The 14,015-nt window shown below is 40.7% G+C and overlaps 4 protein-coding genes across 6 annotated transcripts; 2 read left to right on the top strand and 2 right to left on the bottom strand.

Moving 5' to 3' along the window:
* Window positions 1-1,295: 1,295 nt before the first annotated feature.
* Window positions 1,296-2,432, bottom strand: LOC126800571 (uncharacterized). Its single transcript, XM_050527956.1, has 2 exons — window positions 2,426-2,432; window positions 1,296-2,326 (listed from the first exon to the last, which is right to left on the bottom strand). The coding sequence occupies exons 1-2, from the start codon at window positions 2,430-2,432 to the stop codon at window positions 1,296-1,298; spliced, it is 1,038 nt and encodes a 345-aa protein (XP_050383913.1).
* Window positions 2,433-2,909: 477 nt separating this feature from the next.
* LOC126789561 (uncharacterized) lies at window positions 2,910-5,513 on the top strand. The gene is made up of 4 exons (XM_050515761.1): window positions 2,910-3,018; window positions 3,444-4,026; window positions 4,637-4,792; window positions 4,967-5,513. Exons 2-4 carry the CDS (start codon window positions 3,472-3,474, stop codon window positions 5,297-5,299), a joined length of 1,044 nt encoding a protein of 347 aa, XP_050371718.1. The 5' UTR covers window positions 2,910-3,018; window positions 3,444-3,471; the 3' UTR covers window positions 5,300-5,513.
* A 1,642-nt stretch (window positions 5,514-7,155) lies between these two features.
* On the top strand, window positions 7,156-9,722 carry LOC126785896 (monothiol glutaredoxin-S6-like). 3 transcript variants are annotated; one of them, XM_050511750.1, is made up of 6 exons: window positions 7,156-7,525; window positions 7,730-7,892; window positions 8,203-8,276; window positions 8,358-8,456; window positions 8,584-9,023; window positions 9,433-9,704. In XM_050511750.1, the coding sequence occupies exons 1-5, from the start codon at window positions 7,219-7,221 to the stop codon at window positions 8,637-8,639; spliced, it is 699 nt and encodes a 232-aa protein (XP_050367707.1). In that variant the 5' UTR covers window positions 7,156-7,218; the 3' UTR covers window positions 8,640-9,023; window positions 9,433-9,704. The 3 variants fall into 3 exon arrangements, with proteins under 3 accessions (XP_050367707.1, XP_050367566.1, XP_050367636.1); XM_050511609.1 differs by having other exon boundaries at window positions 8,203-8,456; window positions 9,433-9,722; XM_050511679.1 differs by lacking the exon at window positions 9,433-9,704 and having other exon boundaries at window positions 8,203-8,456; window positions 8,584-9,028.
* On the bottom strand, window positions 9,354-13,218 carry LOC126785812 (probable methyltransferase PMT27). Its single transcript, XM_050511496.1, has 8 exons — window positions 11,788-13,218; window positions 11,532-11,681; window positions 10,939-11,209; window positions 10,728-10,838; window positions 10,449-10,623; window positions 10,099-10,371; window positions 9,823-10,017; window positions 9,354-9,570 (listed from the first exon to the last, which is right to left on the bottom strand). The coding sequence occupies exons 1-8, from the start codon at window positions 13,216-13,218 to the stop codon at window positions 9,354-9,356; spliced, it is 2,823 nt and encodes a 940-aa protein (XP_050367453.1).
* Window positions 13,219-14,015: the final 797 nt, after the last annotated feature.

Raw genomic sequence — 14,015 nt, 5'->3', positions numbered from 1 at the left:
CTTGATCTTAGCTTCCCTCTCTGCCTTCTTCTCCTCTTCTATCCTCTTCCTCTCAGCTGTTACAAAAGCATCATCTTCTTTCGCATCGACAATGCTGATGAGATCTGAAGAGTCTTCATCTAATAAATCAAATGGATTGGCTAGAGGAGCCGACGATATGGGTTTCTTAGGAGCATGAGAGGGTTTTGGTGAGGGCTTCTCTAGGGTTTTCACCTCCACCTCAACCGTCTCCTTCTTAGACTCCACCTCCTCCTTCTTGGTTGGCCGAGCCATATTGATAAGAGGTTTTTTTAGGGTTTTTGTGCAGGGTTGGTGATGCCCTGTGGATCACAAGGGATGGAGAAAGAGTTTCGTTTTGGGTGTATGTATAGGCTCCGTGTGAGAGTGATAAATCTCGATTGGTTTTGGTTGTCCTTAATCTATGGTAAATCGGTGATTAACATACTTGCTCTCCAAGACAGACCCAATATAAATTCCTTATTTAATTGCCTTTTCAGTTATCGTTTCGTTCTCTCCAAGCAAACAACAAATGTAAATTTCTATCCATACATGGGAAATATAATTCTGAAATTGATTATATATTCCCCAATTTCAAGCAAATACGTATTGTTGTTGAGGGTTCGTCTGGGGTACATCATTGTATACCATAAAACAGGGGCTGAACGGCTGGCAGAGGCTGTCAGTTTTTGCACGATGTGGTGGTGGTGGGATTGTGCAGTTGAATGTGCCGGCGTACCGTATACATCGGCGTAGGTTAGATTTTTCCGGATAAATCGTAAATTAAGTTATTGGATTGTAAATTAAAAAGAAACATTCATTGTTGATTAGAACTTCATATATATTCTATATCTGAGACTTATTTAACTAATATAACGGTGATCGTTCGGTATATATAGCATTGAAGAATTAATTTAATTCCATGCTAGTTGTGTGTGCATAACTAAAGGCCTAATTTAAGCCTAAATGCACGCCTCATTTTCCCACAAACGTGGTATGAAAGCCAAATACTAAAGACCTGTAATTTTTTATCAAACCATGTTTAATGTGTGTGAAAATTATCTTGGTGGAAAGAACCGGCCTGATGAATAGTTTCCGCGCGCTAAAACTGTAAATGTGATATTGAGTACCATAATATTGGTCGATCTTCTTATGACATACAACTATACAATCAAGTAAATAGGCTATTTGAGTTTGGTTGTCTGGCTTCCAAAAAACTTGGACAAGAAAACTAACAAATCAGTGGAATTCAATTTCATTAGGTACGTTTATATTTTTGAATTCAATCATACAATAATTTATTTTCTTCCAAGGATAGGAAATTCTGCATTGTTTAAACTAAATTCAAGTTTTTGGCCTTCATTGTTAAATCTTTGTCCTCCGTTTTCAAATCTTCGGCCTTCATTGTTAAACCTCCGCTCTCCATTGTTGTATCTCGGCCCTTCATTATTGAATCTCGGTTCTCCATTGTTATGCATCGGCCTTGCATTGTTGTGCCTTCTCCGCACTTCACTGTTAAATCTTCGACCTCCATTATCGAAACGGCGTTGTCTCTCATCCACCAGCGGTGTTTGGAATTCCTTATTGACATCAATGCTCACTTTCTTGGGCGACTGAGGCTGCTGGTGGGAAGAGTTATTGTCATTATCTTTCTTCTCTTTCAAACTCTCCCTCTTCTTCATCTCCTCATATTCTTTCAAAGTATATAAATGAGGAGTGATCTGGTTTTGCACACTGCTAGTATCACCTTCTTTAGTATCCTCAGCCTCCTTTTTCTCTCCTCCATCAACAGCCTTCTTCTGCTTCCTTAGTTTTCTTCGCACGCTTCCATTCTTATTTTGTCTACTCTTCCCATCGACACTCTTGATGCTACTACTGCCATCTCCGCCGTTATTAATACCCTCCTCCTCCTTTGTTTTCTCCTCTCCATCTACTACTCCCTCATTTGTTTGTTTCTTTTCGACAGTAGCCTCGCAGCCTTCGGTCTCATTTCCCTTCTCCTTCTCCATCTCCAAGGAGCTGGGACTAGCAGTGGCTTTGGCTGCACCATTCTCAGACAAGGACCCGGACTTTGGCACCCACTTTTTCTTAATAACTGGTGCATGAACGACTCCTTGGCCTTGGCCCTGGCTTTGGTTTTGCTCGTTATTATATTCTTGAGGAAAACTTGGACGTCTTCTGAAAGAAGAAGAAGAAGGGCGATATGTAGGGAAGGCAAGAACCGAGTTGACAACGGTCTCTCGCAACTTCTTCTTCTTCAATAGCTGCCTCTGCTCCGCCCTCTTTCTCTCGGCTTCCTTGGCCTCCTCTTTCTTCTTCTTCTCTGCTGCTAGAAAATCAACAGCGTCTTATTTCGCATCGACGATGGCAACCACTTTCCTCACATCGAATGAGTCCTCCCCCAACAGATTAAAAGCGTTGGCGAGACGAGCCATGGTGGTGAAAGATGGCTGAAAAATTGAGATATATATTTGAGAGACAAACTGTGATCAATCTTAGATTGGAATCAGGATTAATGGTATAGAAAGTCTACGACAGGGGTTATGTATAGGATTCTGAGACTGCCTCATTCCTTGTTAGGCTGAACTTCCTAATACGACATAGAAATTGGTGATTCCTGATCCATTCTAGTTTCCTTTTAATGATGTGGATTTCTTACTTGCTCCCGAAGCCAAATCTCATAAATGATCACTTACAAATGTAGTGTATAATCTCAGCCTTAATTAACTGCAGTAAATAATAGGGATTCAAACTTGGCGATATGTGTCTTTAATCAACACCCTACTTCTGGAGGGACTAGCTCCACAGCTACTGTGTATTCTCAGTAATATTTGGTGTTTGGGCCGGGCCGGGCCGTATACTGTTGGGTTAAATGAAACTGCTGGGTTTTAGATTATCGAAACAAAAAGAAAACCTCTTATCCCTAAACCCTCTCTCTCCGCCGAACCTCAGACAAGCATTTCATGGTCGCCAATCGCTCCTTGCTTCTTTCCATTTGATTTCAGATTCCTCCGACCACCGGTAAACTCTATAATCTCGTTCTCAAGTTTTGTTACTTCATCTGGTTCTCAAGTTATGAGTTATGTTATTTGACTTAGTTCATGTCCTAGTTGATTCAAGTATATGTAAGCAGTATTCAGTTTGACTATTACAGTTTGTTAGATTGGGTCATATACTTAGCTTCTGTTTCGGAGCCCTTTATTGTTTTGGTTGCTGTAAAATGAGTGTTGGTAGGAAAAGTAGCTTGAAAAATTGGTGCTTTGTAAAAAAAAAACAATTAAAAGGGTGCTCTTCAGTTTCCTGATGCAGGTCATTTGTGTGAGTGTATGTATAATCACAACAATTTGAGAAGTTTACGGTTGCTTTTTAGAAATAAGTTTCATAAATAGTTGCTTGAGTCCATGGGGCTTTGTTCTAATATAATCTTGATTATGAATGAGAACTAGGGCGTGCCTGAATTCTCCCACAAACATTATGAAGAGACTGATTGCTTTAGGGTTTGAGGGTTCAGCAAACAAGATCGGTGTTGGTGTTGTGACCTTAGATGGCACTATTTTGTCAAACCCACGCCACACATACATTACCCCTCCCGGGCAAGGTTTCCTTCCCCGAGAAACTGCACAGCACCATCTCCAATACGTTCTGCCGTTAGTCAAATCTGCTTTGGAGACTGCACAAGTAACCCCTCAAGAGATCGATTGCCTTTGTTACACCAAGGGTCCTGGAATGGGAGCACCACTACAAGTTGCTGCAATTGTTGTCAGGGTTCTTTCACAGCTCTGGAAGAAGCCCATTGTTGCAGTTAATCATTGTGTTGCACATATCGAGATGGGAAGGATTGTGACTGGTGCAGATGATCCTGTCGTGTTGTATGTAAGTGGTGGGAACACACAGGTAATTGCATATAGTGAAGGGAGGTATCGAATCTTTGGAGAGACCATTGACATTGCTGTTGGAAATTGCTTGGACCGGTTTGCCAGGGTCTTAGAGCTATCCAATGATCCAGCCCCTGGATATAACATTGAGCAGGTACATCAGTGTTGAATGATTAATTTCGTAGGAATTGAGGTTGAAAAACTTTTCTGTTTATTACTCTGCAAAATTGTGTTTACTGGTATCTTATTAGTTTTACATCTTGATTCGGGTCTGCACTGAGGTTCTTAATTATATTTGTTGTGGTTGCCTCTCAGATATGGTTCATATTTCGGTTGTTAGAATCCATCATATTCATAGTTAGGTAGCAGAAGATAATTACATGTATAATTCCTTAATGGTCATTCAAATTTAAATCTTTACTTGTATCAAACTCTAGTCATACAGTATGCCATATTTTACGGTAAAACTTGATGCCTTCAACTTTCAGCAACCGTATCTCTTAATAATATTCGTCTAAGACTGTAAGTTTCTTGAGAAGTTTATGAGATTATGGCCTTGCATGACTCGCATAACCTTCAATTGCTGTGATTTGCATTCAAATAAAAATGCAAGTCCTCATGTCCTTGTTTAATTGAAATTATAAATCATCATGATTGTCAACATTCTTCCTGCCTCGTTTACTGCTCATTCATGCTGCTTGAGGTCAATTTTTGTGGGAAGAAGTGTTTCCATCATGAATTATTTGATTGTCTTCCCCTGCCAGCTTGCAAAGAAAGGGGAACAGTTTATTGACCTCCCTTATGCTGTCAAAGGGATGGACGTGTCTTTTAGTGGAATCTTAAGCTATATCGAAGCCACTGCTGTGGAGAAACTAAAAAACAACGAATGCACCCCTGCAGACCTGTGCTACTCACTTCAGGTATGTGTGAGCAATGCTGTTTCCATTGAGAATATATGGTTTAATTATACAACTTAACAGTAAGTGACGTGATTAGTTGAGAACTTCCAGTTGTTTCGTTATACAACTTAGTGAAGCAGTTGGACCAAGAATAGTGCGTATAGTAATGATGTACTTTCTGCTATGATGGTCCAGGAAAATGTGTTTGCAATGCTTGTTGAGATAACAGAACGTGCAATGGCACATTGTGATACAAGAGACGTACTTATTGTTGGTGGTGTGGGTTGCAATGAGCGCCTGCAAGAGATGATGAAAACCATGTGTGCTGAACGGGGTGGAAGATTGTTTGCAACTGATGATAGGTATTGTATTGATAACGGGGCAATGATTGCTTACACTGGTCTTCTTGCTTTTGCTCATGGAACAGCAACGCCATTGGAGGAATCAACTTTCACGCAACGGTTCCGGACTGATGAAGTGGAAGCAATCTGGAGACTGAAAGAGGAGTCGGCAAGAGTTAACGGGTAATGGGAGTAGCTAATTCTGGTAGTTCTTGAGGTATGCTATAAATCGAGCATCAATGTTGAATTATTTGGCTCAATAGTTTGGTCGTGATCATGTTTGCGAAGCATGGTGCTTGTCTTTATGGTGTATGTACCTAACTGAAGTAAATTGGTACTCTTCACTTCACAAAGGTCTCAGACTTTTTCCTCAGTTTTTGTAATATAATATTTTGATAATGGATGCTTGTGTTTACTGCATTTGTTGGTGGGGATTTCAGATTTTCAAGTCAGTCATAAGTTTCATCCAAAGCCATCAGATACTGCATCAAACCAAAAGTCTCTGCTCCATTCTATCAAAGTACTCTGAAATAATCAAGAAACTTGAGGTGCCAAAAATGCATACGGAATTTCGGATGTGGTCTGATTTTACAAACTCGCAAATCAATTTTGCGTATAACCACATTACGATTAGCTTGTTACACAAATGTTTAATCATTCCCATAGTTCAACAGTCCTGAACCAGCTTACACAGTAGTTCCCATAGTTCATGCCTGCCTGTTAGCTGCCACAGTAGCAATTTTAGAGCATATTAGTCGTGTTTTCCATGTGTTAGAATAACAGCATAAAAATAAACTCAAGACTCCCCGTTAAGAGCAAAGACAATGTATGATTAATTGATTATGCAGAGAAACAAACTCAAATGTTCTGATATAATGTTATTGTTGTTCATGAGCCCATATAGTAATACAAAGCACATCAAACAAAAGGAAAAGTCATACAGAAATGAAATCAAATTACCCAAGCTTCTAGAATAAGAGCGAGAAAGACTGATTCTGAGCAACAACTTAGAAGATCAGTATTCCATTCTCCATGGCAATAGATTTATCTATTTGACAACAAATCATGTCCAGAAGAAACTGTAAAAGTCTTTCTGCAGAAAAGAGAATGACATCAAGAAACAGAAATAGTGGCCAATTTCAATCTATTATGACAATTAACCAACTGCAACACCAAAATTTGTATGCACTTTTAAGAGTTTAAGACCACAGAGAGATTAGTACATTAAACTCAACAGAAAAACTTACCCAGAAATGTGAGATTCACTTTCTAATAACTTTTCTCATCAGATGGACGTACTTTCTCACCATTGACATCTGAATAATTCCGCTCTATTTTCTTCTGTTTTTTTTTTCAGGGGAAGATCGAGTTTGCAGCTACATGGTTGATGCCATGTCTCTTTTCTATCTTAAAGAATAAAGTTGAAAAGATTGGTTGATTTAGCTAGCAATAATCTAAAAAGACTACTGCTTAGGTAAAATATACACATAAATATAGCAACAATAGAATGCTCAAGTTTTATTAGAACTCAACTAGTTTTCGTCATAATCCAAAATTGCCTACTTGGCTAACTCAATCTCAAGTGCAAAATGCTAATTCAACCTTTTCGTTATCGATCTCACTCCTTGTTCTCTGCCTCAGCAGCCTTGGCAGCATTCATCAAGTAGATTGTAATTTTAAGCTAACAGTCATTATATTGTCAACACATTTAAATACCGATACTAGACTGTTGCCACTAATGACTCGTAAAAGAATTAAATTAGTAGTAAATAGTATATGAACAATTGTGTTTCTACTAGACTGAGACTAAAATTTAAAATAAATGGACAAAATTACAGAGACATATGGAACAAAATATTTTTTTTATGAACACAAATTGTTAATTAACCAATCAAGTGGCGCCACCTGTCCAGTCAATGCATTCCCCTAGCATGCAATAGTCAACGAAGAAACCACGGCCGATGGCGATGGGCATCTATCCCCTTTCCGTTTATAACACCAGTTCTGGCTTCCCCCTTTCTGTTGTGTATGGCTCATCGTCACTGCCTGCGCTTCACCGCACCCAATCACATCCCACCTTCCAACAATGCCCGCCGGGCCCACACCATGAGAGCCCCTCCCCCTCTTTCCCTCAAGCTTATATTCCCTCCCAACATAACAACCCGAATCATCCGCAGCCGAGGCCCCACCTTGCGCCGCTTCAGCAACCCCATGGCCGACGAAGCTTCGACGACTGAGACGGTTGATGCGGCGAAGAATAAGGAAGAACAACAAAAGCCGGAGCCGGAGAAATCGGAAGTTCCGCCGCCGCCGGAGAAGCCGGAGCCCGGGGATTGCTGCGGCAGCGGCTGCGTCCGCTGCGTCTGGGACGTTTACTACGACGAGCTCGACGAGTACAACAAGCTATACAAATGTGATTCCGCCTCCGCCTAATTCCGATTTGCTTTTGTTTTCCGATTGGATTTGATGATTGTATGTTGGAAAATTTTGAAATGAATAAGATTCGTGTGATTGGTGTGAATCTACTTTGTCGATTTTTAATGGGCCGGTTTTAATGGGCCTGGCCCTGAAAAGATGATATAAAATGAGTGGTGGAATGTCCGAACTCTCGTAACAGCTCGATCGGTGAGGATGGGGAGGTCGGAGTTTATGTTCGCCGCGGCGGTGGTGTTGTTGTTGCTCGGGAACGGCGTCGTTGAGGGTTCGAAATCGTCGTCGGCGTTTGTGCAGAACGTCATCTACTCCAATAAGATTGCGATCTTCTCCAAATCGTATTGCCCGTACGTTAATCTCTCTCGCTTCTTCAAATTTAGGTTGTGATCAAATTGATCTGTTTAGGGTTTTCAGTTGAAATGAGTTATGGAATTTGAGAATTGCGAGTTGATTGCTTTCGATCGTTGCCTAGTCTAATGCGGTGGTAGAGAAATCAGAAATATGTGGAGCTTTGAATAATAAATCATTGTATCAAATTCTGATTTAGTTGCCTTTGTTTATGTATGTATTTTTGTACAAATGTACATAATCATGCCGTCTTATAGCTTAATTTTAGTTCTGTGGATTGAGTTGTCTCTGGTTTATTGCTTCTTCCAGGTATTGTTTGCGTGCTAAGGGTATATTCAGTGAATTAAACGAGCAACCTTATGTTGTCGAGCTTGATCTTCGAGGTAATCAATGGAATTGCGTTGTTTTGCTCGGCTTTAAGTCCATATTGTTGTCGAGGATTTTGAGTGAGCTATATGTTGTAGATGATGGAGGGCAGATTCAGAGTGTTCTTCTAGATGTGGTTGGCCGATCCACTGTCCCACAAGTGTTTGTGAATGGCAAGCACATTGGCGGTTGTGATGGTTAGCTCTCGTCTGCTTTTTATTACATTTACTTGTTTTCCTTCTTGCTTTGCTTTAGTGGTAAATGAGCTCATTATCTGCCACAAATTCTCCATTCTGTATGTAACTGGCTTTTTTTTTCATACAGATCTCAAAGCCACTGTTGCGAGTGGTCAACTTCAGAAGATTCTTGGTATAAGTTGAGTCTTGAAAGTGCATTGGAAAGCAATAGACACGAGTAGACTAGCATCTGAACACTTCTGGGAGCTTAAGATTGTGAGATGATTGACAACCTTCTGATGCATTCCAAATTTTTGATTGCTACAGAGATCTCATTAATCCGTCTTCCTTTCTATGATTTAGAAATTAGAACTACTTGATTGCTTAAAGGCTGATTGCATTAACCAGCATATCAGCAGAGTTATGCAAGGATCTCTATCATCAGAATGTTCGTACAATCCTCTTAAAGTTAATGAGGGCATCATAATAGTGACGCAACAGTTGATATCACATAACTCTGAAATACATGTATGAGGCTTGCATCTTAGGACATGCCTGTGCAGAAAGATCAATTGGCTGTAATCTCCGGTATGTGGCTTTTCTATTCTTTTATTCAAGTATATTCATCACATCAAACTTGATCAAAAGTTTTGCCGTAGAAAACTGATAACAATTGACTAAATATGCTTCTTGAATTTGGAAGTATATGTTTTCATTGATTACATATATCACAGAGTTACAAGCCAATAACATAAACACATTGTCACCTACATGCCAATTCAGTTGTTTAGCATAACAAGATTACGAACAAAATTATCAGTAGAAAATTAAAGGAACTTCCCAGCTCCCGCCTACAAAATTTTTAAGGAGTAAGAACATATATATAAGACCGAGATCTGTTTCTTTTCTGAATCGGGGTTAAGAACTATCTGCCAATATGGTTGGCCGCCAATTGCCTTTCTGTGCACTAAGCATTCCTTCTTGGTTTTTGGAGAAGGTCAGGTGAACCTCCCAGTGCAGAGACTTCAACAAGTTCTCCACCTCCCCAATTGCGCTGGATTCATCACGGACAATCAATTTACCTCCCGGCCTGACAATCCGATCAATTTCTGCCATTACTGGAGCAAGTCTGCACCTGTTATAATTCAACCGTGCAGCTACAACTTGGTTAATATTCATGGTAAGGTAATCGTGCAAGAGTTTAATCACACGAGGGTATTGTATTCTTCTTAGACAACATAGAACGACATAAGAGGATTGCCTATCAATGGTACAAAATTTCAATCTGGCAACAATAGCATGTCATATATTTGATCAAAGACTGGCAAGATATAACTTGTATCCGTGTTCGGCATGAAGTTATAGCTAGTGTAACGATTAGGCATACCTCTTTTTGAGCGAAGAAAATAGATGATCTGCATGGACGAGGTCATAGGTTCTTGGATAGGTGCTGAAAGATTCACACCAATCATGATATATTCCAAAAAGACCCCGTTCATATATGATGGGGAGAGTATCTGCAGAATCTACATTCACCACATTCATCACCCACACTTTAAGATCCCTGAGAGCCGCGGCAAACCTGCACATTGTGTACATTTTTCGGCAGTATAAGTCGCCACTCAGTTAATTAGTCCAAGCATGATCAAGCTCAATTGCTTACCCTCCATACACAGATCTCATATCCATGACATTTCTGACTCCGGACCAATTGATACCCAAACTCTTCATGTAACTGTTGTTGATCACACGTTTCCAGTGTTCATAATCTCTTGCAAAATCTTGGGGTGCTGGTTTTCCATAAATACCCATTTGGGAGCTGTTTAACCAGTAAGGAGGAGTTTGCAGTCGATTAGGCCAGTTATCAGGCCATTGAGTCCCTCTCTCAGATGTGTCAACGGGAACCCTGTGCATACAGGCCTGCAGAGGTACATACCTGAAAATGTGTATCATTAGCAATTTTTTGATGAAATAAACAAGTTTAGTGAGTAATTGCCAGAAACGGTTAACAACCAGGCAGCGTTGGGGTCATCATCGGTCTTGCACATAGGAGGCTGATTTTGCTTTCTTTGTTCATAGCATTCGTTCGAGGTTGGCTTCCGGTAGATAGCAGCCGCAACTGAATTTACTTTGTGGTTCTTGATCACGACAAGATCCCAACACATAGACTTTGTTAAGGCAGTCATTTCTACATACACAATTAAAAACATGGATGCACATTTGTAAGCAGAATGCAACAAATGCATCATCAAATCTGTTCATTTGAATTTGCTAGCTATTTTATATGCATACCTTTCCATATTTCTTTATCTTCGTCGCCCTTTCCATAAACAGGAGTGGCTGACCAAATGAAGTAACCCCCGGGCCTCAAAACACGATTCAATTCCAAAAGAAGCATTCCACCTACATATTACTTGCAATGTAAGAAACACAAACCAAAGTAATATGTTAATGCAGCTGGTTGTAACTACTAGCTAAGCAACTTATTTTTGGTGAATAGAACCTTCGCTGTGCCAAGGCACTCTGCATCGTGCACAGTGGACGGCATCAAAGACCCTGCTGGGGAAGGGCAGCCTCTGAGTACCCATGACAGCTGAAATGGCAGGAATACCCCTTTCCAGGGCAAATTGAACTTGAGCTTCATGCTCATCTTTGGGTGCAAATGACATTGTAAGAACATCTCTGTCAAAAAGATAACCCCCAAGACTCGCAACACCACAACCAACGTCCAGTATAACTCGAGTGCGCTTTCCCCATGCGAGATTCGGTACTGCCTGCATCAATAAACAACATTGATAATCTGTTTTGTACTTTTGTTAACAATTGAAGTATTGAACATAACGTCATTTTTGCTCCAGAACTTCCTCAATCTATCACATTCACCAAGTTTCTCCTAAAAGTGATTACGAGATGTTCGAAACATAATCTTATCATTGGAAGTATACAACTCATTTTCCAGCGGCTTGATTTACACTTCCCATTTTCACATCCACACACTACTTAACCAGTAAAAGCTACAATTAGCTAGCTTAAACAAATTTCTCAAACCCTTGATGAATGAGCGAGAACTTTGTTAAACGTACATGAGATACTTACGTCTTGAAGGAAATCAATGTAGAGGAGAGCACCATGTATGAACTGGGTCCCACCACCCGGAAAAGTTAGCAACTCACCGGACACCTTAACCCAGTTCTGGTGTCCCTTCACCTCCGCCAGCAATGTGTGCGGTACATTGTGATACCATATCTGCCAGACCAAAGCAAGAAAAGTACACACAAGCACATCAAACCCTAACTTTAAAGTCAAGTTATACGTCCATGATCCATCAAAATCCAAGAGAATATATACGCACCTTGTCTCTGCTTTTCGGCCACTCGATCGGCGTCTTGTAACCCTCCGGCAGTGGAACCAGGCAAGTGGGACCCTCCTGCGGACAATGCCTTTCTCGGTGCTGGAAGTGTTTGGTCGAACGCAGCTTCTTTATTGCCTTTGTGTTGTCCAAACAAGGTATATAATCCGGACCCGTAGTCGTATTGCAAAGCTGCCACGAGTACCCATAGATGCTATCTTGACCTTCTTTTTCATCCTTGCGCCTCTCCTTCTCGTTCTCCGACTGATCCGCTTGAGTCCCCCACGACTTCTTCGAATCCTTTGACTCTTTCGGAATGCCCGAGCTGTCCCCGCCGTTGAGTAGCGTGTCACCCGAGTTGGACTCGCTGGCCTTACTGTTTTGATCACCATTACCTTTCTTTCGCTGAGGATGAGATTCTTGTTGTTGTAGTGGCTGCTGCGGATGCTGCTGCTGTTGTGGTTGTCCTTGGTTTTGCTTTTGTTGGTCAGGCTCATTTGTTAGGGTGTGAGCATGGTTCGTCTCGTCAGGGTATTGTTGCTGTTTTTGTTGGTCATGTTGCTCTTGTTCCTGATTATGTTGTTGATGCTGATTCTCAGGCTGCTGCGGTTGTTGTTGCTGCTGTTGATTTGAGGAGTCTTGAATATTATTCTGGGACTCCTGTGGATTTTCATTTCTTTCAACACCTTGCGACTGCTGTTGTGGTTGTTCCTGCTGCTGCTGTTGTGGTTGCACTCGTGCTTGATCTGCATTCCCCGGTTTTTGGTCCTGAAAAGCTTCCGCATTATTGTTTTGCTTGTTTTGATCAACATTTGTTTCTGCAGGTTGTTCTTGAGGTTTGCTCTCTACATTTGTTTGATCATTTCCACTGCTGTTCTTGTTTGTCTGTTGCTGATTTTTCACGCCAGGTTGATCATCAGCAGTGATGACCTTATCTTGGTCAGTGGTCGTTTGTACAGCTTGTTGGTTTTCAGGTATAGTGCTTTCCTCAGATAATTGTGCTTGATTGAACAATTGCTGCTTCTGATCCTCTTTCTGTTCTTCAGCAGCAGCTTGCTCTTGTTTAGTTTCTTGGGACGTCTTTGCCTCGTTGTTAGCAGCAGCATCCGCTTTGTTAGTCCCATCACCATTTTTCATAGCATCGTCCGGAAGTTCACCCGGATTGTCTTCAAAGGCCTTTGGCTTCTCATTTGCATTATTATTATTTTCAACGAGTGCATTGTTTTCATCCGAGGAAGTAGCCGACGAGGAAGTGGAGGTGGCGGTTCGCGCGGTGGTGGCAGTTTGAGTCGAAACTCCACCGCTAGAGTAATTCATCATCCACACACCAACCACACACAAGGCTACGAACCCCATTACCATAACGGTCGATGTGTAAGAGCTCGACGACGAGCGCTTGTTACTGCTACTGCGTGACCTATTCCCCAACGCCATTGTGCTCTCTCTGAAGTGTTTCTATGAGAGAGAGGAAGGGAGAGATCGACCAAGCGAGATTAGGTTTAGATCAGTTATGTTTTGTGGAAATCATCTAATTGTTATCCTATGTGATCATTAGAAGAGAAAATTTGGGTAATTAGTTTGTGGTGGAAGATGGAAGTAGTGAAATTGGTAGAGCTAGACGGATTCCAAGGTTGAATGTCTCAAGATCCTAAGGAGTAGGAAGAAGGAATTTGTTATAAATAAATCATTGCCATGTATTTGCATGAATAGAGTTATAGATGCCTTGATTGTCAAAACCCAAATCATTTCCCATGCAATATGGGGTGGTGGGCTTTATCTTTTGTCTCATAAAAAAGTTTGCAGTGAACCCTGATTTGGGTCTTGGTCCTTGCAGTCGACGAGTCACTGCCATGTAATTGGATCTATGTAGCCATCAGCGATCTTATTTCTCTATCAAAACTTGCTGCATTGGTAACTCAATAAAAGAATACCTGAAGGATCTATGATATCGCTTCAGTAAAAAACTAAAAATGCTCGTGTCATGAAAACACGAGATTATCTTTCTCCACTTAAAGAACATCTCCGACAGCTATGTCATTTTAGAAAAAAAATAAAAATTTATAGATTTTAGGTTTTTTTCCACTTCAACTAATCCTCCATCACATTATCTAAAATAAATAAATGGATGAGAGTGTGAAATCCTTCAAATTTATAACAACCTGCAAAATTTTGGAAAAATAAGTATTTAATGCTCTACACTTTATCCAATAACTCTTGAGTTATAACAACCA

The sequence above is a fragment of the Argentina anserina genome, chromosome 1, assembly GCF_933775445.1.
Source record: "Argentina anserina chromosome 1, drPotAnse1.1, whole genome shotgun sequence".
Classification (NCBI taxonomy): domain Eukaryota; kingdom Viridiplantae; phylum Streptophyta; class Magnoliopsida; order Rosales; family Rosaceae; genus Argentina; species Argentina anserina.
The sequence above is the reverse complement of the archived record's forward strand: the minus strand, read 5'-3'. Positions and strand labels throughout refer to the sequence as shown.

What these genes read in the sequence shown, in the direction of transcription:
- LOC126785896 (XM_050511609.1), top strand. Translation starts at nt 7,219, where the DNA reads ATGAGAGCCCCTCCCCCTCTTTCCCTCAAGCTTATATTCCCTCCCAAC. An exon ending in GTACAACAAGCTATACAAAT is followed by an intron (nt 7,526 to 7,729) that starts GTGATTCCGCCT and finishes CTCTCGTAACAG; the next exon opens with CTCGATCGGTGAGGATGGGG. An exon ending in TTCTCCAAATCGTATTGCCC is followed by an intron (nt 7,893 to 8,202) that starts GTACGTTAATCT and finishes TGCTTCTTCCAG; the next exon opens with GTATTGTTTGCGTGCTAAGG.
- LOC126785812 (XM_050511496.1), bottom strand. Translation starts at nt 13,218, where the DNA reads ATGGCGTTGGGGAATAGGTCACGCAGTAGCAGTAACAAGCGCTCGTCG. An exon ending in ACATTGATTTCCTTCAAGAC is followed by an intron (nt 11,210 to 11,531) that starts GTAAGTATCTCA and finishes TTATTGATGCAG; the next exon opens with GCAGTACCGAATCTCGCATG. An exon ending in ATGAGATCTGTGTATGGAGG is followed by an intron (nt 10,018 to 10,098) that starts GTAAGCAATTGA and finishes CACAATGTGCAG; the next exon opens with GTTTGCCGCGGCTCTCAGGG.
- LOC126789561 (XM_050515761.1), top strand. Translation starts at nt 3,472, where the DNA reads ATGAAGAGACTGATTGCTTTAGGGTTTGAGGGTTCAGCAAACAAGATC. An exon ending in CTGGATATAACATTGAGCAG is followed by an intron (nt 4,027 to 4,636) that starts GTACATCAGTGT and finishes TTCCCCTGCCAG; the next exon opens with CTTGCAAAGAAAGGGGAACA. An exon ending in ACCTGTGCTACTCACTTCAG is followed by an intron (nt 4,793 to 4,966) that starts GTATGTGTGAGC and finishes ATGATGGTCCAG; the next exon opens with GAAAATGTGTTTGCAATGCT.